The following is a 25,337-nucleotide window of genomic DNA, read 5'->3' as shown; positions in this document are numbered from 1 at the left end:
GACTTATTTTGAGATGAATACGTTTTCATGTACTTGTATATGAAGCTAAACTATTTTTATTTTATATAAGAAATTGCATATTAAAATACACCTGTTACTTTAACCCTCTTATTAGAAGTACCAACTGGTGGAAATTATAATGTCCATATATTCCTCATTCAAACTGGTTAGCTGCCCAGACCAATAATAACAAAATGGCAAACTCAGACTCAGATCTCTTTGTGAGAGAAAACTTGGTGCCCCTTTGTAGAGACTCAGCATTTTAAGACCAGAGTAACTTAAAGTTTATGATGACCACCCAGCTGACACGTGTTTACCTGTGCTGTATTGTCAACCACTTAACCCGTGCCTCAGCACGTCTGCTGTGGAATTCCAAGTGTTATGAAATTTCATTGAGAACACCTACTGTGTGCACTGGAATCTGCTCTTACTGGATCTACAGTGGGAATGGGACAGCTATGGTCCCCATCCTCATGGGACTGGCAGATGCAGATGTATGGGTCCAGCAGCAGAGTCTACCAGAGTCAGCCTCAGCCACCTCTAAATGTTCTTCTGCCCATGACAGAGCCACAGAACCCAGGACTGCTTCTGTTCAACAACTCCTTCACACTTACTCTGGGCTCCTGGAGACTTAGCTGACTGAGAAATCTCAACATGCCAATAATGTTGAGTTTGTAAGTTCAACCAGCTTTATCTGGAAAAGGGTCTTTAGAAATAATTTTTGAAAAAAAATAAGCTTCAGAATTCAGAGTCTAGGTCTTGTTATGTTGCCTAGGTTGATTTGAATTTAGGGGCTCAAATGATCCCCTGCCTCAGTCTCCCTGGTAACTGGGACCTCAGCCCTCTGCCACCCTGACCAGCTTAAAAAGTGCTTTCTAATATCACGAAAGCCAAGCAGTAAATAAAACATTCCCTGTTCGCCATTTGTTCCCTGGCTGGCTGGTTATATAAACTTTTCTTCCTTTTCTTACTAGGTCCGTCAACTGGAATCCAACCTTCCTCCCACCAAACACCAAAAACAACTCGACCAATCATGTACTGTGAAGCCCATCGAACAAGAAAAATTGACCTTAAAGAGAGAGTGTGAGCAATCTCAGAAACAACGACCTCCTACTGGTGGAAAGGTGGGTTTTTCAAGAATAATGACATACCCATGCTCTGACCCGTGTATTCCCAGTATCAGCTTCTTGTCTGGACTGGCGGCTTTGCGCCTTCCCCAGATCCTTTGATGCCTCCACAATCTTGTCAAAACAGTGCTATCAATCTTTTTATTGAGTAAAGTTTTTTTCTGAAAACAAGAACAATTTAAGCTTTTAAAAGGAAGACAGTTCACACATGCACAGTGTGTGCACACACACATCACCTTAAAAGAATGTATTTTAAATTGTATGTTTGCATGTGGGTATGTGCACATGAGTGTAGAGGCCAAAAGAGGATGTCAGACCCTCTGGAGCTGGAGTTATTAGCTGTTGTAAGCCACCCAACGTGGTTTCTAAGAACCCAGAATATCTAGAAGATCAGTGTGTGCTCCTAACCACTTAGCAATCTCTCTAGCCCCTAAAACTAGGTTTTAAAGGCAATAACAAAAACAAACAACAAAAAAACAAACAACAACAAAAAGACTTTGAAAGTTTGAAGATTTTGTTAAGAATGAGCAACAGATGTTCACCGCACCACACAGCACAACAATCTACCAATAAGAGGAGAAAGCAGAGCGGACCGTGGAGCGTGCTAAGCTAATGTGACTTGCAAAGCTCCTCTGGGGGGATTAAGAAACTGGAAAAGTCTTTATCTTCCAATTAGCGTTTGATAGATACTTGGAAAGAAATGCCCATTTGAATAGGAGGAATTTACTTAGAAATCCATAAAGAGAAGCTTTTGATTCTTATCTTCTTCACTCTTATTTATAAAATTGAATGTGTTGGAGCAAAGAGGAAGTTATGAAAAATGGAGATTATTCCCCAGTGGGAAACAAGCATCAGGCGTCAGCAATGGTGTGAGATTGGATATGACACAAGCAGTGCTGTCACAAGGGAGGGAGGGGCTGATGTGTGCACTCGCACTCCTGGGCACAGCTACTTTGTTGTAGGGTGGTGTGTATTTCTTACAGTGGGCAGCAGAGAACTTTAAAGCCAGCTGCCTTAGAAAACTCTGGTCTTTGTGAGACATGGTGGCTAAGTCCAGATTGTTTAAATGGCAACTGTGTGCCCTGAATTGTGGTTTGTTGGTTTCCTTTGCAGAATTATCTTGGCTTTCTTCCACGACTAGAGGTCTCTAATGCAACTTTATCAAAATAAAAGAGAGCAACTCGGTTTTTAAAAAAAGTTAACTTTAGATTTTGTTTGTTTTTTTTTACAGGTCAGTCAGATGAGTTCCCTCGAGCGAGAATTAGAAACAATCCATCTGGAAAGTGAAGGTCTGAAGAAGAAACAGGTGAGGCTGGAGGAACAGTCAGTGGAGGTTAGTACTTGAATAAATGACCCTAGCTTCTCGGGAGGGACCAGACATGGCACTGAGTTCTGGCTAGGAAAGTCTAGTTGTCAGGCTAGATTCTCTGGTCTCTCGTCCCCAAATGAACAGACAGGTTTGCTTAGTCACACTCTGGGTGTCCTTGCTGCTTTGCAGAATGAAGACTAGCTTTAACCCCAAATGTACTGTGGATCGCAGGGACTCTGCCTGATACTGCCCGAAGGGCCCAGAGCTCTTGCCATTGGTATATATGTAACATTTCCTGATCTATCCGATGCTGCACTGTTTTATGATATGATTACTCTCCAACCACCTGTCCAGATGTATGAAGGACTCAGAGCATCTGCATTTAGGTCTCTTTTCAAGAACTGCCATCTTTTTTTTTTCTTTTTCTTTTAAAGATTTGTTTATTTTATGCATGTGAGTGACACACCAGAAGAGGGCATCGGATCTCATTACAGATAGTTGTGGTTGCTGGGAATTGAATTCTGGATCTTTGGAAGAGCAGTCAGGGCTCAACTGCTGAACCATCTCTCCAGCCCAGGAACTGCTGTCCTACACAATAGAGCTCAGGCAGAGAGGATTTCCCTTAATGTGTGTAATGTGTGAAGCCTTGGGTTGGATTTCCAGTGATCAAAGAATGAAGTGTTCATGAACCATGGATACATTTGTAATTCAGCTGTACTTTGCCAATGGTACAACTGACAAATGGGTAGCTGATCTGGCAAATTGACGGGTGTGTGTACACTGGGCCCAGCAACCAGTGTGCTTTTGAACCATTGCAAGATAAGAACAAATGCGTAGCCCTCAGCAAGTGAAGACTTGATGTTATGCTGTGGGTAGATGAAAAATTAATCTAACATGAAAGGAACTATAGAATCTGTATAGAATGTATCTTGCTATCTTCTTAAAATACATATTTTGTGGTTTTTTTCCCAAGGCAGGATTATAGGATGAAAGGTTTTGAAGTATTTTGTCTTTGTTGTTTTGTTTAATTTTATTTTGGTTGTCCAAAGCAAGGCTTCTCTGTGTAGCCCTGGCTGTCCTGAAACTTGCTCTGTAGACCAGGCTGGCCTAGAACTCGGAGATCTGCCTGCCTCTGCCTTCCAAGTGCTGGGATCAAAGGCCCTTATAAAGCTATATATGGCAAGGTGGTTTTCATGCTTCATTTACAATAATGTGGAATTTGAGCAAAGGTATCACATTGACATTTAAATGACCACTGAGGTTTCTGACAAGTTTATGTTCTCTGATTTATCCATTAATGGGAGGATCGGTGAAATCTCCATAAATGCATTCAAAACTGTGAGTTCAGCCTGTGCTTTGAGGTAGATATGAAATAGTTAAGAAGCTCTAATGAGTAAGATAGCTAAAGCTGAGCTCTGGTAAGAACCTGAAGGGTAACAGGGTAAATATACTTATTCATTGCTGGACTCGGTCCACATGCTCTACCAGTAAGGAAGCTGGGTCTTCTCCTGTTTGCCCGGCTCTGGGAAGCCCCTTTCTTCCAGACCCATTTCTATTATTAACAGTCATCAGCCATTTCCTGCCATTCTTTTTCCCTAGTAGTAAGTATTTGCTGATAAGGAAAATGAATGTTCCTGGTACCGGAACTGAATAAGGGAAAAGCATGAATTTAAACACGAAAGAGAACATTTTATATACTATTCAAATGAAATACCCATTAGGAAGCAAGACTGAGTTGTTAATTTTATAGCTATACAGACTGGATTTGTCTTTTCCTCCTTCACTTTTCTGAGCCATGTAGCTTAGGCTGGCCTTGAACTTACCATCCCTTGGCTTTTGGTCTCCTGAGTGCTTCTGGCACATTTCACCGCATCTAGTTCCAGATTGGAATTTTAACAGCTCTTTTGAGATAATTCACATCCTGTACAGTTCGAGTGTTTAAATTATACAGTTGGGCTTGGGATGTGGTTTTTTCTTAAACCTTGGGAACATGTATGTAAGAACTTTGCAGCTTTGTGCATTTTTAAGTTTATATTCCAGTAGCTTTAATTAAGTCCATTGCTTCTAAAACTGCACCACCCTCAGCTCTAAGCCTTAAGTAGTAACCAGTCTTCCCCCAGCCTGGGTAAGTCAGGTTGCAGTATGATTGTAGGTAGTATGTGGACACTTTCACTGCCTATGGACCCATGCCTTCCTTCCTCTCTGGCAGTTTTCTCACCGGTGGGGTTCAGGTGTGCCGAACAGGCAAGGAAGTGTTCCTCTATCGGTGTCTTTGGGGGTCTGAGACCTTGAAATCTTTCTAGATGATTCTTATCTGATACACATACTTCCTTGTCTCTACAAACTAGTTTAAGGGGCACATGTGACCACATACCCACTCCCGTGTAATTAATGATTACAGATTAGGCTGAAAAATGGAAGAATTCTGGCTTGAGACTGACTCCCGTTCCTGGGCATTTTCAGCGGTACAGGGTTGACTATTGAGAAAGGACCACACACTACCTTAGCTGTCCTTTGCTGTGTCACTTGTCCAATTTAGAGGGTTGAACAAACATGCTTTTCCTCCATATCTCTATTCGGATTTAAGCCCAGGTTCGGTACTGAATAGATCCGGGTATGAGCAAACCTCATGTTCACAGCCAACCAGATTCCAGCAGGAAGGGTGACATTGCTGAGCTGCAGTTTATAAGGTCCGTTACTATAAGCTAACATACAGCAGAGGTGACTTTGGTTGCTCGTATACTCTTCATATGCACAGTGTCCTGTTCCTCCTTATTGTAACTTGCACTTGTCTTACTCTTCCTTTGGCTCCTGTAATTTCCTTTTGTTTTTGTTTTCCCTGTGGCTAACCTCTACCTAGGACTCAGTGGTTGGAAGTAGCAGAGCGGGGCGCAGTTCTGTGCCCGAGCTAGTGTGTGAAGGTAGAGCACTTTCAGTGAACTTCCACGGCGTTGTCTCAACAGTCATTCATTTCTGTTCATTATGACAGCTCGTGCACACGTGGACAAGAGCCAGTATTCATTTTGCTTTAATGTAGAGTATTTCTATTTACAGTGGTTTCCCCAATATTTAAAACAGTTTGCCACTGTTAGAAGCCTATGGGTTCAAAATCCGCCATAGGCTTTATCATAAGTAATGCAGTAATTTCACATCTACAGCAACTACTACTATTCAAAATGGATAATGACCCACCTCAGAGACTTAGAATTTTTAAAAAAATGGATAGTGGCTCTGAAACTTCATAACATTTCCTTCTAGTTGAGAGGTCCTTCTCCTGCCCATAGCCTGGAGGTGCTGCCTCTCCAGTTCAGTCTCTGCTCATGTGCATTGCATGCCTCCCACTGGGCCCTGCGTCTGCTGAATGTGTTGAAAGATGAAAGGTAGCATGCTCCATTGATTAAAATGCATTCCTTCCCATTCCTTAAGTGTCCTCAGCATGATGACACACTGGTTCCTGGCTGTTTTCAGCAATACTTTTTTGGTTCAGTTCTGGGTGGTCTGGGCTATGACCTGATATCCCACACTTGCCTGTCTTGTTGCTGTTTGAGGATCTAACTCCTAGTAGATGAACGGAGATAGGTTGAAATAATTTTAGGTACGATAATCTTAAAATGCTAATCTGGGGTCAGAAGATACATAGCCAGTGAATTACGGATCTCATGGAGATTTCCTTACAAACCTCTATGATGGTAAGGAAAATGGGGAAGAGCTTAGAGCAAAAGCACTCCTCTCCATCTTCCCAGCTCCTGTCTTGCTTTTAATAAAAGGGGAAAGGCAGTTGAATGTTCTAGAACAAGAAACATAGATATAATTTAGATATGCTATGCATATCATAGACCTCATACCCTTATGTCGCTCAGGAGTGAGGAAGGTCTATTCTTTCAAGAGGCTCTTCCCACACACTTCACCAGGCTTTGTCCTGTTTGGGTGATCAGGGACTATGAGGCCATGAAGAGATAGATCCTGGGCTCATTATTTCCTTCTTGGCACCTTCCTTCAGAGGGCCCTCCACGGACCAAGCTTTGTCTTTGTCCCTCAGATGCAGCCCCTGAGGTCCACTGTGACGCGTAGCCCATCCTCTCACTGGGATCTGCAGTTGCTCCAGCAGCAAGGCTGTCCGATGGTGCCCAGGGAGCAGTTTCTGCAGCTTCAACAGCAGCTGCTGCAGGCAGAAAAGAGAAGCCAGCACCTGCAGCAGGAGCTTGACAACAGGACCTCCGAAACCAACACACCGCAGGTACAAAGAGTTCTTTTCTATGGGGAAACTCACATCATCCCGTCCACTTTACCTTTGTTTGAAAAGTAAACCAGTCCAAAGGTGGGGATGATGACCTCTGCCTTCCCCCAGTGCACGCCCTCTGAACCGAAGTGCCCGCACTCGCTTTGGTTTTCCAGTTTACTTCCAAGCTCTCTGCTTATAAGTCGGGCAACTCCAAATGCTGGGCCTTCTTTGCACACTTGCATGTGGCAGACGATCAAGGTTACTTGTGTATAAGTATGTAGTTGGCCCAGCAGTCTTGTCTGGTGCCCCAGTGTCACAGAGTCAATCCTGGGGTAGGAATCTCTGCTGACAGACACTCATTCTCCTGTGCAGTGTGGCCTGCCAAGGTCTGAGAGTCACAGGCAGGGATTCTTTGTAAGGAATGATCTGGAATGTGCACTTCATAGTGCCACGTTCTTTGTTGTCTAGTTCATTTCACTCACTATTTGAAAGATTCAAATTTGGAAAACTACTTAAGCTCCAAATAGTTGTTTCTCCTTAGTACATAATCTTCACTTTTCATAAATTTGTTCTTAGTTATATAATTACTAGTGAGAAATAAAAATAATGTCTCCTTTGTTTATATCTAAGTCCGTTCTTTTGATTTTAGAAATACTTAAGGCTAAGTTAATATTTGGTAAGGAATTTTCCAGTTTCTTAATCCCCCCAGAGGAGCTTTGCAAGTCACATTAGCTTAGCACGCTCCACGGTCCGCTCTGCTTTCTCCTCTTATTGGTAGATCGGTGTACCGGGCCAGGCCATGCCGTACACCCATTCTTCCTAGCACAAACTTCAAACCTTCAAGAAGTCTTTATATGCTTTTAAACTCCATGTTTTTAGGAGAGTTCTATGTACCATTCTCACCTCCCATTACTAGTCAGCTTTTAAAATTAAGATTGTTAGGTGGACTGCTAAAGCTATGTCCCAGCTCTCCACAGACCACCTCAATGCCCCAGAATTAAGGTGACACTTTATACTAAAAATGGCTTTGGTTGAGTATGAAAGGGAGCTTCAGTTCTTCACTGTGGTATCTGAAACCTTGGCCTCTGTTTTTGAAAGGCTTTCCTGGTGATGTGACTTAAGACGTGCTCTTTGCTGTCCCAGACACAGGTTTTAAAGTATGCTTTTCTTAATCTGCCCATCAGTATTTGAGAATTAAAAAAACAAAACAAAACAGATTTCTGTTTCAATAACTCCAGTATAAGAAACTTGTTAAGAATCCTTCAGCCAGAGAAGACCTGTTTGTTACACAGTAGAACGGCTTCTGGGCTTTTTCTTTCTCCAGTTGCTGAGAGAGTATTATACATTCCACAGATCTGCCTGGTGCCCGTGAACACAGTGAGGAGTTGTGTCTGCCGTTGTTTTGCTTTGCTAGCATGTGTGCTGTGATTGTGTGTGCTTCTAACAATGTGTCTGTATTATAAGTGTGTGAGTTTAGACGCCCCTGAAATTACGTCATAATCTTGTCAGCAGGGTGAAGTGTCCCACTTGCCTTCTTTCTCTAGGCCTTGCTACCGGAGCAGCGAACAGTGCATGCAGATTCCTGCAGAAGGATTGGGCACCTCTGAAAACTGGGCTGCTGTTGATGGCATTTGTTACCATGATAGAGTCTCAAATGCACACGTGCACACACATGCACACTCACACTGTACAGGCATGAGCTGGGACATGTTGGAATCAAGTGCTCTTTTAAATTCCTCCACTGCTACCTTCACTGCTAACGCCTTCACAGTACTGTCTCTTACTTATGCAAACATGAAAGACTTTGTGAATCAGTCACAAACTGCAGCTTGCTACAAATCAGCTTATTTATATGACTTAGAGAGTGGATTTAAGATTCTCGAAAGGATATATTCTATATATTTTCTCATTCCATATGTTGTAATTATTTTTAAAGGAAGGTACTACTTTTATATATGGAATTTGAAGAAAATCGGGGTTATTTATACTGTTTTGTATAAGATGTATCATACTTTTTGACAGAAAGAAAGGAAATTTTGATGCAACAATAAAAGAAAATGTAAACGTACGGCCGTCTGCTTTGTTCTTCTGCCCTCCTTTGTAGCACTGTGTCCAGTGAATTCCCTGCTACTGTGGCTTTCTGGGTTTTTTTGTTTTGTTTTGTTTTGTTTTGTTTTTGAAGCAGCATTATTCATTATGTATAAACACTAAAAAAAAAAAAATCATATCTTTTAAAGTATAGACCTTTTTTTTAAAGGCCGGACCTCCATGGCCCTATTTATCAAAATTTACCGTGTATTAAGCTTTTACTAAATACAGATTTTTCTCTTCAAATTGGTCACGTTGTGTCCGCTCATGTTTGAGCATCCTCCGTGCTTTTCAGAGTACGCCTTTTAAGAAATACTTAGCTGTCCCCCAGTTGTTAACACCTGAACCACAGTAATAGTAATTGGTAATAATAACATTAAGGACCTGAAGTATCTCCTAAAATTCCTGGTGTGGACATTTTTGTAAGCAAGGGTATAAGCAGGGTTGTCTCTCCCGAGGCCATTTTGCTTCCTCAACTTGTATCTCCTCACTCCCACCCTTGCTGTGTGAGGCCGAGGAAGGCCATGCCTCTTCCTGTCCTGTGGGGAAATGTTTCACTTCTAACCTGCTCCCATGGTAAATGCATCCTCTAGTCCGACCTTTGCTTCACACTGATACGTCACTGGGAATCAGATTAACAGGGTAACTGGCAGGAAGAAGTTGAGTGTGATGAAGAAGGAACCTTGGATGCTCACCAGTCATTTCACAGGAAAATGAGAGGTGTGCGTTGCAGCTGATTGGAAACATTAGGCGACCCCAAATAGCCCAGTGTTTGCAATGTTTAGAGGCCCACAGGATCACAAAGACACACATCACAGTGGAAGGTTGGTCCTCTGCTTTAATTTACTTTAGATAGCCACTGTGTTAAAAGTGCACATGGGTTTCAATTAGGGGTTACAGGATTGATATCAGGAGATGATGGAGCCAAGGTAAGAGCCTTGTCTTTTTCCTGGATTCCTCTATGATACTGATACTTTTCTAAGGTATAATCAACGTGGGCAGTACCCAGAACTCCCACTACATTAGAAACCCCTCATCTGGTTATGAAGGAACGCCTCAGCTGTCCTGTCTCTAGGTGTCTTATGGGGAGAGTAAGATAAGGTACCACCAGTACTCTAGTTGGCATGATCGTCAAATGATAATACGCTTCGTTGTCCCTCTTCTCCTTAGGGAAGCCAGGAACACCTTGTAAATCTCATGGAAGAACGAATGATAGAAGTTGAGCAAAAACTAAAGCTGGTGAAAAGGCTTCTTCAAGAAAAAGTGAATCAGCTCAAAGAACAAGTAAGCCTGTCACTGTCTCTGCCCTGACATTCCAGTTTGTGTGGGTACACAGGAGGTGTATGTGCTCTCATGCACATTGCTCCTTGGGGAGCTATCCACTGTTTTTTTTTTTTTTTTTTTTTTTTTTTTTTTTTTTTTTTTTTAAGAGGCCCTGGGGGTCTCTGATTAGGCTAGGCCTGTCTCTCCGTGCCCTGATCACTGTATCCAGCTCTTTACAGGAATTGCTTGTCTCACTCTTCCATGTGGGAATCAAACTCAGGTCCTGTACTCCAAAGGCACACACTTTATTAACTGAGCTATCTCTCTAGCCTCAACATTCCAGTCTTAACCCCAGATTTTGCATCTCTTTATTGCTGTTAATTTGTGTTTTTAATAAAAGTTAATTTTGCTGGAGATGTCTAGAAAACTTAGGAATCACTTTCATATAAGCCCCAAAATAAGAACTCGATTCCACAATTCTTTTTCAAAACTACATTGAGACCTTATAAAATTGTCCACAATTTTATAGATGTATATTTGCTAACAGTGGCTCTTATCCAAAGTGTTCCTAATGAAATCTACATCTCTAAGTAAACAGAAAATGATACATTTGTTTTTTTAATTGGGTAATAAATGTAACATTAGCTTTTCTGTACCCAATAGTTTGTGGCAACCTCAAAAGGTACCTTGGGCTGATGAAATGGGTTGGTAGGTAAAGCTATTGCCACCAAGCCCGACGACCTGAGTTCAATACCTGGAACCCATGTGGGAGAATGAGAGGACCAATTCCCTTAAGTTGTCCTCTGACTTCCACACAGGTATATATACATGCCCCACACACATTAAATAATCAAGCAAACAAATACATGCATTAAGTATCTTACGCTATCACCAGGCTTCAAAAGGATATGCTATGAATGGGGTCTGAACCCCAATTCTAGACCATTAAACAACTTGATCTTTTCACCTGTTAATTATACACATGACCACTCTGTTTAAAAACTACCTTTGTGTGCCAAAAACATGGGCAAGAAGCTCCTCCTAGCCTCTCAGAAAACTGAGACTGAGACAAACTGGTTGGGAACAGAGCAGAATTTGCCAGCCCTGGATTTCTAGATACATAAAACCTAAGAACATCAATCCCAGGAGAGAAATCTAAATGCAGATGCATGCAAGAACGGATATATGCAGAAACTTTTCTTCGCTCTGTATCTTAAACAGAGGAGAGGGGAAGAAAACCCCTTTTGTGAGCATTTGTCCATGCAGTCCTTTGTGTGTTCCTAGGGTCAGCACAAGTTACTATGTGTCACATCCTGTTCTGGGCACTAGAGACACGGCTGTGAACAAAGTGAGGTTTCTGGGCACGTGGAATGAAAATTCCACCAGACGCCAAGAATTTCTCCAGATGGAAGCTTTAAAATAAACAAGAGATAACTATTTTCAGTGTGGGATCACACAAGATCTAGAAGCCTGAAATCTAGAAGCCTGAAGAGAGCTTCCTGAAGGCCTCTTAAAGCAAGTCTGAAGAGCTGGGTAGAGAGCTGTAGGGAGGCAGTCTAGGCTACAGTAACTTTAGAGAATGGGGAAAACACACAGGGTGTGTGGGCAGTTGCCAAAGCAAGTTTTAAGCTTAATGTTGAAATATCTTGTTGTATTTATAAATATTACAGGTTGTAGTTTTGAATGGGAAAGCATTCAAAAGAGTGGATGTTAACACAGTTGACATCTCAAAATGCTATGTTGGACAAGCATTTTGGTATTTTTAAAAAATGAATAAAGGACAAGCACACATTTAGGGAAAAAATCCAGTTTGGAGCCCTTAGAATCAATCCACTTTTGTTTTTTAATATAGCTTTACCATCAGACTTGAGATTTGAGAATACAAGCAGAATAAATCCACATTTCTGTTTGCATTATCCACTGTTAAAAGCTACTAACACAAAGTACATGGCTGGCAGAACTGATTTGCCATTATTAAGTGACTTCCCCTATGTTTTAAATTTGGAGTAGCTAACATAAGTGGAATCAAGATGTTTCTTTTTCTGTCCTAGCTCTGCAAGAATACAAAAACAGATGCCATGGTGAAGGATTTGTATGTTGAAAATGCCCAGTTGTTGAAAGCTCTGGAAATGACTGAACAGCGACAGAAGACAGCAGAGAAAAAAAATTTCCTCCTAGAAGAGAAGATTGCCAGCCTCAGCACCATTGTCAGGAGCCTGGCGCCAGCACCACTGACTTCCATGCCTCCTCTGAGGTCATAGCCAGCCCAAAGCATACACTAGCATTTGTGCACGGACACTGTAGGATTGTGTTCATAGGTTCTCCGAACCATCCAACTAAAAAACTTCCAATGGCTTAAAAATCAAGCCTACCGGAAGTCGGCCCGCAATGGAATTGGAGGCTCCAAATGGGTGCTTACTAGAATTCCACAAATCACTATTTAAATTTCACTATTTAAAACATTCATAAGCACTGAACTTGGACAGCTACCAAGAATGAAATGAAGAACCTCAAAATCCTAGTTTTTAATGTTTTTAAAATGCTATTATCTGTGTGTGCAATCCTTTTAAGTTTGATATCTAACTAGAGTGGTTATATTATCATCTTTTTCTGAAAACGTTTAAGTACTGAAATCATTCTGCTTACAATACTTTAGTCTCTTTAGTTAATTGACTGGCTGCAGTTCTGTTTGGAGAAGGCTTGGCCAGTAGCTAGCTGATGTCAGTTCTTGCTACTCTTGCTTTTAACAGACTCGGAACTAACTTACTCAGCTGCACTCTTAACTAAAGATAAAGCTTTACTTTCTTTAAAGAGTCCTTTATCCTCCTCCTAAAGCTTTTGTTTGGGGCCTTGTCTTCACAAAAAAAAAAAAAAATGATAATGATAAAACTCTACTCTTATCATTACTGAAGTATATGGACACGGACAGACAGACTACTTTGGAAGGTGATCCCGTGGAGCATGGTGGAGGTGGTTTCATCTCTCGCAAGCCTTGGAAGTTCATGGACATACCTTTGAGTCTGCATCAAAAGCTCAGGGAACAATTTTAAACCCTCTTCCTGAACTATTTGCTGCCTGGCCTCTCGATAAGAACTGGATATGCGTAAACCACACAACCATATTTGTCTTATATATTAACAGCCATAGACTTTTTTTACTTCTATATTTTAGTGCACTTAATACTCTGAAAAGGCCTTGACTGTAGAGTTTAACACTCTCCTACTCACAGAGAGTTTCTACTGTTTGTTTAACACAGATCAACATTTCTATGCTTCTGACCTTTTGATACCTCATATCTGAACTTACGAATCTCATACTGTGGAGAACATTGGCGTGCTAACAGGGGTAAAGGAGAGAAATCAGAGTTTCACTCATAAGAGGTACAAGAGAAAAGTAACCATTGCTATGGGAAGGGACACAAGACAAGTCAAACAGGCTGAGAAGTCACATGATGTGAGGAAATCTCTAGTCATTTCCATCATGACTCTGGGATTCTTTAGGGCCTCCAGCCCAGGGCTCCCTCTACCAAGTTCTGGCCTGGCACACTGTCTGTGCTCCAGTAGCTCACACTAGCTTTGCACTACTGTTCCTATGAGAAAGTTCTGATTTCCCACCGAGGAAAGAATTAATCCTTCCCTAAGATTATACATCTAAGTATTTGACCTCTGGTATCATGCTTCTTCTAAATCTTTCTTCTCAGCTATTGTATTACCTTAGCTTTAACAGGAAATCTTGGATAGGCCTAGGCTAAGATCAGAGGTGGACTAAGTCTGTAGAAAGTACTCATGTGAGAAGCTTCAGGCCGGAGGTTAATTCCACTGGAACTGAAAGTAAGCACGTTTCTCCAGCCGTTGGCTGGCGTGGGGCCACGTTTGTTGTACTTTTAATTTTATTTTATATTATGAAAAGTGTAGGTTAGTGTTTCTTATAAATTTGTATTTATGTATAAAGTACTATACAATGACTGTAAATATGATGTTTTTAAAGTTTTAGAGTTCATTTAGAATTATTTTACCCAAAATCAAAATGCTACTTTAGTAAAATGTTAATTTCTTGCTTTATCCCACTTACTGAATAGGGGAGAGATCAATATGAGAAATGTGTACAGATATCTTAAATTTATACATTCATCCACCAGTTTTTTTTGTTTTTTTTTTTTTTGTTTGTTTTGTTTTGTTTTGTTTTAAGAAAGCAGGAGTTTCACTGCCCATGTAGAATATAGCTTAAAGCATTAAAAGCATCACAGGTAAAATCCTAGAATTATGTGTAGATTTGAGTCCCAGACTTTCTTTCCAGTGGCTTTCTCTAAAATCACAAATTATATGTTTTATGGCCGTAGCTACTTTTTTTTTAAGCACTGGTTTTAGACTTTAAGATACTGCTAGAAAGACCTCCATTGCCCTGTTTGCTGACTTCTAGTTTTTAAAGGCCTTGTTCTTTTGTTTCCCCTAAGGGGAGAAAGGATGTATTTTATCTAAGGGTCTTTCCTCTTAAAGTAAGTTTGTGAAAGGAGAGAAGTCCATGTGGTTTAGGATGAACCACGGTATTTTCATTTGCTTTTCAAACACTCTTAATTCCAGCTAAGCCATTTTAAATGTGAATCCCTCCTTGAAACTGCAATATGCTATTTGTATATTTGACCATCTGCATGTTTTATATAAACAGATCATGAAATTGTTACTTTATGGTATAGGAAGACATCTTATAGGTCTAGTGTTTCAGTAACAAATCAATATTCAGGGAAAGTATTATTTTGAGAAACTTTTTTTAAAGAAATAACTAAGGCTTCTTGGGAATTTTTAACATGTGGAAAGTAAATTTGTGATTTCCCCCTTTTACTTCACTGAGTAAAGAAAAAGAGAGCACGCTGCAGTTGTCAGCATCTTTTAAAGGTATTCCCAGTCACAGAAGTCTGAGTACAGTGTTAATCGAGTCTTCTAAGTGGAGTCCCTGCAATTGTATATAGCATTCCAGTGAGTCATTAAGCAAAGCCAAAAACCAGGTTAAAGCCTAGGCACCAAAGCACTTACTGGAATGTCGGGAGACTGTGGCTTCCCCCATTTGAACATCTTAGCACTGGGAAGGCTCAGTTTCGGGCATCTGGACAGCTATTTAATAGCAAATTAAAGTTGTGCTTTTTCTTTTTGTTTTTTGGATGATACAAGGTAAGTTTATTCTCATTACGAGAACATTACCATAACATGATTTAAAGGAATATTGGTTAAAAAATAAACAAACAAACCAAGTAAATCCCAAAAGTTAACCAAGGTTAACTTGAGATAATCTAGGACCAACCCCAGAATTGTTTTCTGCCCAAGATGAATGTGAATATGTTTTTATTGGTTTTGTATTTCACTTTAGTCATTCTATCCCAGAAAGAGTTTACTGTCAGCTTAAAGTGTAAATAAATAATTTTGCAAACATGCCTCTGGTTTTATGTCTTAGAATTTTGTTGAGCAGTTTTAGTGTGTTTATTGTTAGACTTTTAAGTGAAGCCATGAAAATGCTGCAGGAAACACATTCTACAAATGCAGAATCCAGGTCCCATGCTACATGCTATTGACACCTCAGAACTGCTCTAGGGGATCCAGTGCCCTCATGTGGCCCCCAAGAGCACTTGCATGTGGAGCACATAAACTCATGCAAGTACACATTCATACACTTAAATTAGGTAAATCTTTAAAAAAGAAGATTCCCCCAGGTGATTTGATGTGAATTAGAACAGAGATTCAGTCCCTTCCCATCAAGGAAGTGATGTAATTTAGACCAGCCAGCTGTGGTACTTGGGCTCTGTACCAGTGGTTAATTCACACAGAATCTTGACTTAACCTTAGAAGGCTCAGCATCCAGGATGCTTCAGAAATGGAGCCACTTGGCCATATTCATCTGAGTAGTTCAGACTGTTTTAACTGAGCTGCTCATAATTGATGATACAAATGATAAAAGACCCCCAAAAGTAAACCAAGAGCACACTGTTAATATATCAAACCCGGAAATGTACAGGGGAAATGTGGGCTGACTTAGGCCTATCTCAGAAGCCCTGTTTCATTCATTGTCAAAACTTTTATACCAACTTCACATTCACTGCTTTTATGAATTTACATTTGGAAAAAAATGAAGCTTGCAAAAATTGAAACTCAGGGCTAACCTGACCACAAATAGGGAAGTCAAGATTCATGGTCCAAGATCTACTGTTAAAATCCCACAATATCAGTTGCTACTTGTAGCATAACAGTATTTAATCAGTGTTGATGTGATTGTTACCATTGACTTTGGGATCAATAGGATAGAGTATCCAAAATGTCAGAAGGGGAGTTCCCAACATTTCTCCAAAAGAGCAAAAATCGACCAGTACAGAGCAATCACACGGCCACTCAACCTCACCCTGTCTGACCACACTGCAATCAGAAGCATGTATGGCCACCTCTCAGTGCTGTAGGGAGCCGTATTCGATTTGGGACAAGGAGCCGCGCCCTAAGATGGCGCCGGTGTTCGCCCTAACTAGTAAACACCCCAAGAGCGAATGTGCCTGTATCATGCAATGTTACTGACCAATTATAATAAGACACCTTAGCTGGCAGACGGGCAGGGAGGATAAAAGGAGAGAGCCTCCCGGGTACGGGGCTCCCCATCCATCAAAGCATCAAGAAAGGAGTCCGGAATAAACTGCTGAGAGAAGAACCTGGCCGTGTTGCGTCTTTTCCTTGCGGGACGAGGTTGGGCGCGACACAGTGCAGCTTCTGACCACACACTTCTGTCTGGAGGATAAGAGCTTTGGGATCTCTCACTACTGCTGGGGCTGGTGTCAACAGTACCTGAGGAAATCTCTATTCCCCAATAGAAAATACCATACTGTTTCATCACACCTGCCTGGACTGCTGGAATGTCCCCAATCTCAAATGGCCCCAGACACAATAGGTCTTTCCTATTATTGATTATACCATGATCTATACCATAGTTTACAAATGTATATATGCATGTATATGGAATATCATTGGTTGTACTGTTATTGATTGTAACACAGTTGTTACAGTATGGTCAACGAGCTACTGCAAGTAAAGCAAAAGAACTTGAGTGTGCATGTTATAGTCAAACTGTCTATGAGACAAAAGTTCTAGGGGTAGACGTATTAGACTAAAGATTTCCAAACAGGCAGTACAGGGTAGGAAGAAGTAGAGAGGCACATCCCAAGCTCCGAAACAGAACAGCTACCAGGAGGCTTCACTCAGACCATCCTGCAGAAGTACAAAAGCAATGAAATCATTTCAAGACAAGCAACTCTGGGGAGTATATAAGAGGCTTACATCCGGGAGTGAGAGCTAACACCACAGGAAAGCATGGAGGGGGGAGAACTTAGAGCAGCAGCCTATGGTGTCAAAACCTAATCAAACGCACCATTTTGTTTTTATATTGACATCTAATATGTTAGGCCCTGGATTCTATTTTCAAGCAAGACTCCATTGACTACACTTTGACCCTGATGGGAAGACTGGCCTCACACCATAGATAGAACTGAACAGGTGAATATGTGGAATTGGGGAGAAGACTTTCTGACTGTATTGCTCCCAAGAATTGTAGTGAATATCTGAAAAACAGTGAATGGAAGATGATCTCCCTGTCAAAGAAGCCACATAACCAGGACATAGGCACTAAATGGTTCTCTGCAGTCCTGTCACTTCCTCAGGAGAGGTCACTCACAATGGGCCTCCTTCTCCTGACCTTTGTTACTGCCCAGTTCTAAACCTCACATCCACTTTATGTTCTCATATCTCTGCTCAGTCTGCACTCCACCTCCAGAGCTGCCGCCCTAACAACAGTGTGCCTTCACCGGATTCACCTAGAACAATGTCACATTCAGAAAGTTATATTGTGTCTCCCTGTTTCCAATAATTTTTCTATAAGGAGAAAGTGGTTTTTAAAAGCTGTTTGTTATTATATCTATGCATGTATAGGCTTCACATGTGTGCCTGGCATCTGAAAAGGTTAGATATGACCATGGATCCCCTTGGACTGGAGTTGGGGATAGTTACAAGCCACTGCATGGGTACTGGGAACCAAACATGGGTCTTTTGCAGGAACAGTAAACGCTCTTAACCATGGAGCCAACTCTCCAGAGTAGAGGACATGAAAACATGTCTCATCATTTACAATGCCTTGATTTCACTTCTTCAGGTTGCTGATGTCTTACATCACAGATTTCCAAGAAGCCGTTGGGCATCCTTCAGCAGTTTTCCAGGCTGAGCTCATTTGCTCATGTTGTCAATCTTGAGGTCATTCTCCCAGGCCTGGGCCAACACTCTGATCCTCTGCCTGTATTGTGCTCCTAGTTCAGCCTTGTCCAGTCTTAGCACCCGGGCTCAGTGAAAAGCCCTTTGTTGACCAACACTGATCTGAGCCATCTTCTTTCCCTTTGAGAGCATCTGCATTGCACTTACAGATTTAGGGTTTATGGTTTCTTTTGATTAATCTTTCACTGTATGACCCAATATGATATGGTCTTGTCTTTCAAAAAAAAAAAAAAGTCTCTGCCATTTTGATGTATTTCCTTGTAACTCACATATCTTGGTGTCATTTAGGTGTTTCTTTTATTGTAAACTAGTGAAATGATATGCCCAGTTTGTAAACTTGCAATCTTTTTAAATAAAAGTTTAGTTCAGCTCATTAAAAAATTTTCTGTCTCTTTCTTGAGTTTTGTGAGACAAGCTTTCTACAGTTTTAATATCTACTCAATTGTGCCCGTTTTTCCTCTTTCCATTAGAACACCAACTCTGGCCAGTTTCCTAAGGGTTCTATCACTGACTTTTGCTAACAATTTCCCCTTTTCTGGAATTGGACAGGCAAACACCTATAACCCCTAAATTTAGGAGGTTAAGACAAGACTATTGATGCTAGGTTGCTTCACATAGCAGAATTCTGTCTCAGAAAAAAATTTGAAAGTTTTGTCATCTAAATATGAGCCAACCATTATCATTTCTTTACACTGAAGTTTTCAAAGAATATTGTGCATAAATATGTGTATTTGGTATAAAAAAATAAAGAATCAAAAGATAAAATGTCTTCATATACCATCAGGTTTTTTATCTTATATTCAATATATTTCATTAAAAGCAAAAATGCAAAAATGAAATACATAGTCTTTGCTTCAATGAGTTTTCAATACTACAGGAGAGGCAGAAAAACTAGCAAAAGACAGCTTCACCTAAGCTAATGTGTTGATGACAGTTGTAGATAAGTTTGGAATGGTATTTAATATTTGACCCCTCTGACTTTGCTTTGCTGCATTTATAAAATATATTTTCAACAAAATCATTTAAAAAAATTTCCCCAAATCTAAAGAAGGAAGTGTCTATCAAGGTATAAGATGTATTCAGAACACCAAATGGTCTGGACCAGAAAAAATTTCCCCATGTCATATAATAACCAAAGCATTATTGACTGTAGAGAACAGAAAAAGATTATTAGAGCTGCAAGAGAAAAAGACAAGTATCATATAAAGGCAGACCCATTAAAATAGCACCTGACTTCTCAACAGAGATGCTAAGAGCCAGTCTGGACAGATGGCCTACAAATTTTAAGAGACTACCATCCCAGATGCCAACCCAGACTACAAGACCCAGCTAAATTTTCAGTCACTATAGATGAGAAGTTGTAATACTGCTTTCCACTCATCTAGGGGGGGAAATCAAGATGATGTTACAGTTCTCAACATCTATTCACCAAATGTAAGGGCAGCCAATTTCATAAAAGAAGCACTATTACAACTAACAAAAGCAAAAACAAACAAACCAACCACATGTTGATCCTCACACAGTGATAATGGATGACTTCAGTATACCAATCAATGAAAACAGATGGAAATTCAATGAATTTCCACAAAAATCAGGAACAAGATAAAGCTGTTTTATCTCTCTATACCTATTCAATAAAGTACTTGAAATCTTAGCTAGAGCAATGAGGCAACTGAAGGTTCAAGGGAATACAAATAGACAAGGGGTGACCCTATGGCCCACAGTAAGGGCCGGGCCTCTGGCAGAGGGACTCAGGATCCACCCAGAAAGCCCGTGCTCGCCAACCAAGCCCACAGACCCTTTGCCACCTGGAACAGCAGAGATCTGGGAACACAGGCCTGGTGAGATTGCGCTGTACGTAACCAAAGCACAGAGGCCCACAGTAAGGCACAGGCCTTTGCCAGTGGGAACCGGGGTCTGCCCGGGAAAGGCAGTGCTTGAAGATCAGCTCCACAGGCTCTACAGGCCCTCACACACCTGGACCAGGGGGGAGCCTGGCACATAGGCCCAGGGAGAGCACACCAGGAGCTCTCAGAGAGCAGAAAGTACTGTGCTATCTGGAAAAGGGTCCATTTTGGCCTAGAGAAAGAGCCAGGTCCCTGCCAATAGTACTCAGGATCTGCGGGCAGGGGGCTGAGCTCCCAGAACAGCCTCACAAGAACTCCCACATCTGAGCCCACAAAGACAGAGCTGAGTCGCTGCTACCAGAACTCACTGCTTGCCCACTAAAAGCCAAACACTCAGAAGCAATTTTCTTCCTGAGCCCACGGGCCCTCAGATCCACGGGAGAGACAGGTGCCAGTCACTGACAACAAGACCACGTATAATCGCAGATAACAAGATGGCAAGAGGAAAGCAAAAGAACTTAAGCAATGGAAACAAGACAAACTGGCAACATCAGAACCCAGCTCTCCCACCACAGCAAGCAGTGGATTGCCAAACACTCCAGAAAAAGAAGACTCACTGAGTGACTCAGAAGTCACGGAGAACTTCTGTTTTTTATGCTTTTTACATAACATTTTATGTTCTTTCTCTACTAATTTACAGGACGTTTCTTTCATTCTTTTCAGTGGTGTAAATTTTGTTTTTACCCATATCCCTTGGCTTCTAGCATGCTGAATTTTTTAACCTTTTCCATTTTTTTATTTCCTTTACTCCAACCACTGACTAGTTAGTCTTACTTGATAACTGCCACCATCTCAAACTGGAATTCCTTTCTGACCACAACCTCCAGTTCCTGCCTCCTGTTTCCCCACTCCAATCAATCTGGCCTTTGTCTGCATTGTTATTTCTAGGTCCTCAGTGCTGAGCTGCATGAGCTAACCAGCGTCACCAGCCAAAGGCAAAGAATCTTGATATCGTATGTCCTGCTCAGACCTGCCTTGACCAAGAGCATGACTTAGGTGAAGTTTTAAAGATAGGAGACTCTTAAAGGCAAATATTTAAAGATGAGTTCACATGGGAAAACTCAGGCTAAAGTATGAGTTAAAATTATTTTTCCATCCCCCCATCCAGGTTTTCCTATTTGCTAAAGCATATTCAATATTTAATGTCTACTTTTTTCAGTTACTTCTGAAATGCCCAGTTCTTTTCCATTGTGATACAGAGGATGGAAACCATGTAACTTAGCTTGCTAGGAGCTCACTCTACTGTGCCACATCCCAGTCCCTCTAGAGCCAGTATGGATTCTGCATGTTCTACAACTAAAATGTGCAATCTCTCCAAGAGCAGGGTATTACTATATCATCCCTCTGCACAACCAGCAGCAGGATCAATAACCTATAGTTTTGGGGGGTAATGGTAGTTTGAATAAAAATGGGCCCCATGGGCTCATAGGGTATGTCATTATTTGATTAGGATTAGGAGTTTGTCCTTGTTGTTATAGGTGTGGCCTAATTGCAGGAAGTGTGTCACTGGGAGTGAGCTTTGAGGTTTCAGAAACTCAAGCCAGGCCCAGTGGCTTACTCTCTCTTCCTGCTGCCTGAAGATCAGAATTTAGAATTCTCAGCTCCTTTTCCAGCACCATCTGACTGTGTGCCACCCTGCTGTGTGTCACCCACTGTGACAATAATGGACTAAACCTCTGAACTGTAAGTCAGCCCCAATTAAAGATTTTTCTTTATAAGAGTTGCTGTGGTCATAGTATCTCTTCACAGCAACAGAAGCCCTAACTAAGGAATGGTCCTCACAACAAGACAACAACTTGTAGTGAGGGAGTCCAGGCCAGACACTGGAATTTCTGGGAGTGGTTTTTTTTTCTTCTTCTTCTCCCATGTATATAGACTATTTCCATTCAACATTGAAAACTACTTTTTATTTTATGTTATAATTAAATTGCAAAGTTGCAGGTTTCCTTGTGGCTTTTCATACACATGTAATTCTAGGGCTCCTCTTCCTGTGCCCTCCTCTCCTGCTCCGTCCTTACACTCTTCCGCCTTCCGGGTTCTCCCTTCTGCTTGCACGCCGCCTGTGCTCTACTGCCCCACCCGCAATAAACCTTTTTACCCCTTCATGTGCCAATTTCTAGTTTCCTGTCTTCTATACACATTCACTCCCACGTAAATACACATGTAAAAATTAGAAGCTAAAATCTGAATATGAACCAGAACATGTGGTGTTTTCTTTTTGAGTCTCAGTTACCTTTATGTTTCCCAGTGCCATCCATGTTTAGGAATATATAATAATTTTATTTTTTAGAACTAAAAACAATTCTGTTGGGTATATACAACACATTTTCAGTTGATAGGCATCTAAGCTGATTTAATTTCCTGCTATAAGGATGTACAAGTATCTCTGAGGTGAGATATAGAATCTATTAGATATAGACCCAGTGATTTACCTAGCTCAGATGGGAGTCCTGTTTTCAGTGTTAGTGAAGCCTCCAGAATAATTTCTATAGATGTCGTATCAGTTTACACCCTCCTTGGAGCAAATAAGGGTTCTTCTCTACCCACATCCTTGGCAGCATTTGTAGTCATTTGTTTCCTTATTGTTATTGGAGTGTGACAAAATCTTGAAAATAGTTTAAACTTACGTTTCCTGGATATCTGAAGATTTGAAATATTTATTGGCCGTTATGTATTTTCTTTCTTTTCAGAACTCAAGTTCCTTGGCCCATTCTAATGGTTGTTTTCTTGTTACATATTTATTTTTGAGTTCTAAATATTATGTACAGCTTGCAAAAATTCATTCATCCTGTAGGCTGTCTTTTCACTCAGCTGTTTTCTTTGCTGTATGTCCTTTAGGTTTTCATAAGATTCTATCTGTTGATTTTTGGCCTGATTTTCTGAGCAACTAGTGTACTAACAGAAAGTCCTCTCCTGTGTTTGAGTGAGCCCCTGTGCTCCCTCTGGTACTTTCAGTTTCAAGTTTTATGTGAAGGGTTTCAATCTACTTGACTTAATTGATGTACGGGTGAAAGACAGGGATCTTGTTTCAGTCTTCTATGTGCAGATATTCAGTTTTCCCAGCACTGTTGGTTAAAGGAGACGTCCTTACTTCAATGACCATTTGCAGGATCTTTGACAAAAATCGGGTGGCCAGCTGTAGCTTTTTGGGTTTATGTCTGTGCCTTCTCTTCTATTTCATTGATCTATACATCTCTTTTAAAATATTTGTGGGTCTGTGATTGTGTCTGGCTGGGTGGGGGGACTGGTGGGAGTCAGTTTTCTCCCTCTGCCATATGGGTCCCAAGGATCAGACTTAGGTGATAAGGTTTGGCACCAGGCATCTTATCTACCTGAGCTATCTCAGCAGCCCACACATGCTTATTCCACTACCATACTGTTCATTGTCCTCTTTCCACACTCCCTTTATTAGCTAAGAAAATAATCACTTTCCTTGTGGCATTTCCCTCCGTACCTTACTTCTGTTGACTCTCCCTCATAAACACTCCTCCTTCCTATCTCTACCTTGTCTTCCAGTATTCTCACTCCTACTTTTTTCACTAGCAAATAATGCAGTCTTTGTAAATCAGCTCTATATCAATATCTACATAATATAGATACAAGACAGCAATGGCAATCTGTTTCTGAACAGTATATGCGACTAGCAGTTTGAATCAGTCATAGCATATGGACTCTGCATCTTTAAGACCTGAATAAGGAAGGAAGCCCCTCTGGCAACAATTGCAGTGGAAGGTGACAGAGTGAACAATACCATACTGTGATTGACAGCTTGCTGCTGAGAGTCTGCTCAAAGGGAAGTCTGTGCAGGCTGGGGTTGTGACTCAAGTACAGTTCCAGAATCTTCAGAGAGACAAGAAATGAAGTCCTCTTCAAGTCCAAGTGTGTGAGACTCATAAAGGGCCCAAAGTCTCAGAGGAAATGGGCAGCTGGTTGTCTGTCTAGACCAATTTTTTTTTTTTTTAAGACCTTAAGATAAGTGATTTCAACCAGGCAGTGTGGTGCATACCTAATCCCAGCCCTTGGGAGGCAGAGGCACATCTCTATGAGTTCAAGGCTAGCCTGGTCTACAGAGCGAGTTCTAGGTCAGCCAGGACTATACAAGGAAATCCTATCTTGAAAAACCACCCCCCTTCAAAACAAAAATCCAATTTTTTTCTCCAAATCCAACTCCCTTAACTTTCTTAGAGACCACAGGTATACTGGCTTGTTTTGTGTCAATTTGACACAAGCTGGAGTTATCACAGAGAAAGGAGCATCAGTTGAGGAATTGCCTCCATGAGATCCAGCTGTAAGGCATTTTCTCAACTACTGATTAAGAGGAGAGGGCCCAGCCCATTGTGAGTGGTACCATCTAGGCCGGTAGACCTGGGTTCTATAAAAAAGCAAGCTGAGCAAGCCAGGGGAAACAAGCCAGTAAGTAACTGGCTTGTTTCCTCCATGGCCTCTGCATCAGTTTCTCTTCCTGACCTGCTTGAGTTCCAGTCCTGACTTCCTTTGGTGATGAATAGCTATATGGAAGTGTAAGCTGAATAAACCCTTTTCTCCCCAACTTGCTTCTTGGTTGTAATGTTTTGTTCAGGAATAGAAACCCTGACTAGGACAACAGGGAAGCTCCTTTGGAAGACTGCTTGCCAGTACTAGAACATCAAGAGAAACAAATCAGACATACTCTCTGGAACCTTCACTAGCGGAGGAGTGGCCAAATTAAATTCTACCAGACTGACCAAGTCCAAATTCTAAAGGAAGTGATGTTAACTGTGTCCTTCATACTCAGCTTACTTAACCCTTTTGATTTGAAGAGTATACCAAAGTAGATTTGTTGATTCAACTGTGTTCATGTTGAGGAGTAAATGGAGGGAAACAGCGGGAGAACCCATTGGATGGAAATGGAAGACTGGCTAGAGACTCCATAATCATTCTGAATTATCACCACCACAGGACAAACATCCAGTCAGTCTGGCTCTTGGGGTTGGATCTGATATCTGTAGGCTTCACTCTTTATCCCAGTTAAAGGATACTTTTGTGCTGTAGAAAAGGTATTGACATTGATCTTGGCCTGGCAACATTACCCATGGGAAATATCTGTACATTCTCCAAGTTGTTTTCTATGGTAGAATAGAAATGTTGCTATTC

At 41.2% G+C, this 25,337-nt stretch overlaps 1 protein-coding gene across 4 annotated transcripts in view; it reads left to right on the top strand.

Moving 5' to 3' along the window:
- The window catches only part of NIN (ninein), a 94,552-nt gene extending 81,725 nt beyond the window's left edge, over positions 1 to 12,827 (top strand). Inside the window, exons 27-31 of one of the 4 annotated variants that reach the window (XM_080938384.1) lie at positions 975 to 1,124; positions 2,359 to 2,433; positions 6,476 to 6,673; positions 9,917 to 10,030; positions 12,061 to 12,827. In XM_080938384.1, coding sequence (XP_080794510.1) covers positions 975 to 1,124; positions 2,359 to 2,433; positions 6,476 to 6,673; positions 9,917 to 10,030; positions 12,061 to 12,270 — 747 coding nt within the window. In that variant the 3' untranslated portion in view covers positions 12,271 to 12,827. Of the gene's footprint in view, positions 1 to 974; positions 1,125 to 2,358; positions 2,461 to 6,475; positions 6,674 to 8,202; positions 8,601 to 9,916; positions 10,031 to 12,060 lie in introns of those variants that run through there. The other 3 variants (XM_080938383.1, XM_080938386.1, XM_080938385.1) reach the window with 3 other exon arrangements.
- The last annotated feature ends 12,510 nt before the right edge of the window (positions 12,828 to 25,337 follow it).

This window comes from Micromys minutus, assembly GCF_963924665.1.
Source record: "Micromys minutus genome assembly, chromosome: 1".
NCBI lineage: Eukaryota > Metazoa > Chordata > Mammalia > Rodentia > Muridae > Micromys > Micromys minutus.
The sequence above is the reverse complement of the archived record's forward strand: the minus strand, read 5'-3'. Positions and strand labels throughout refer to the sequence as shown.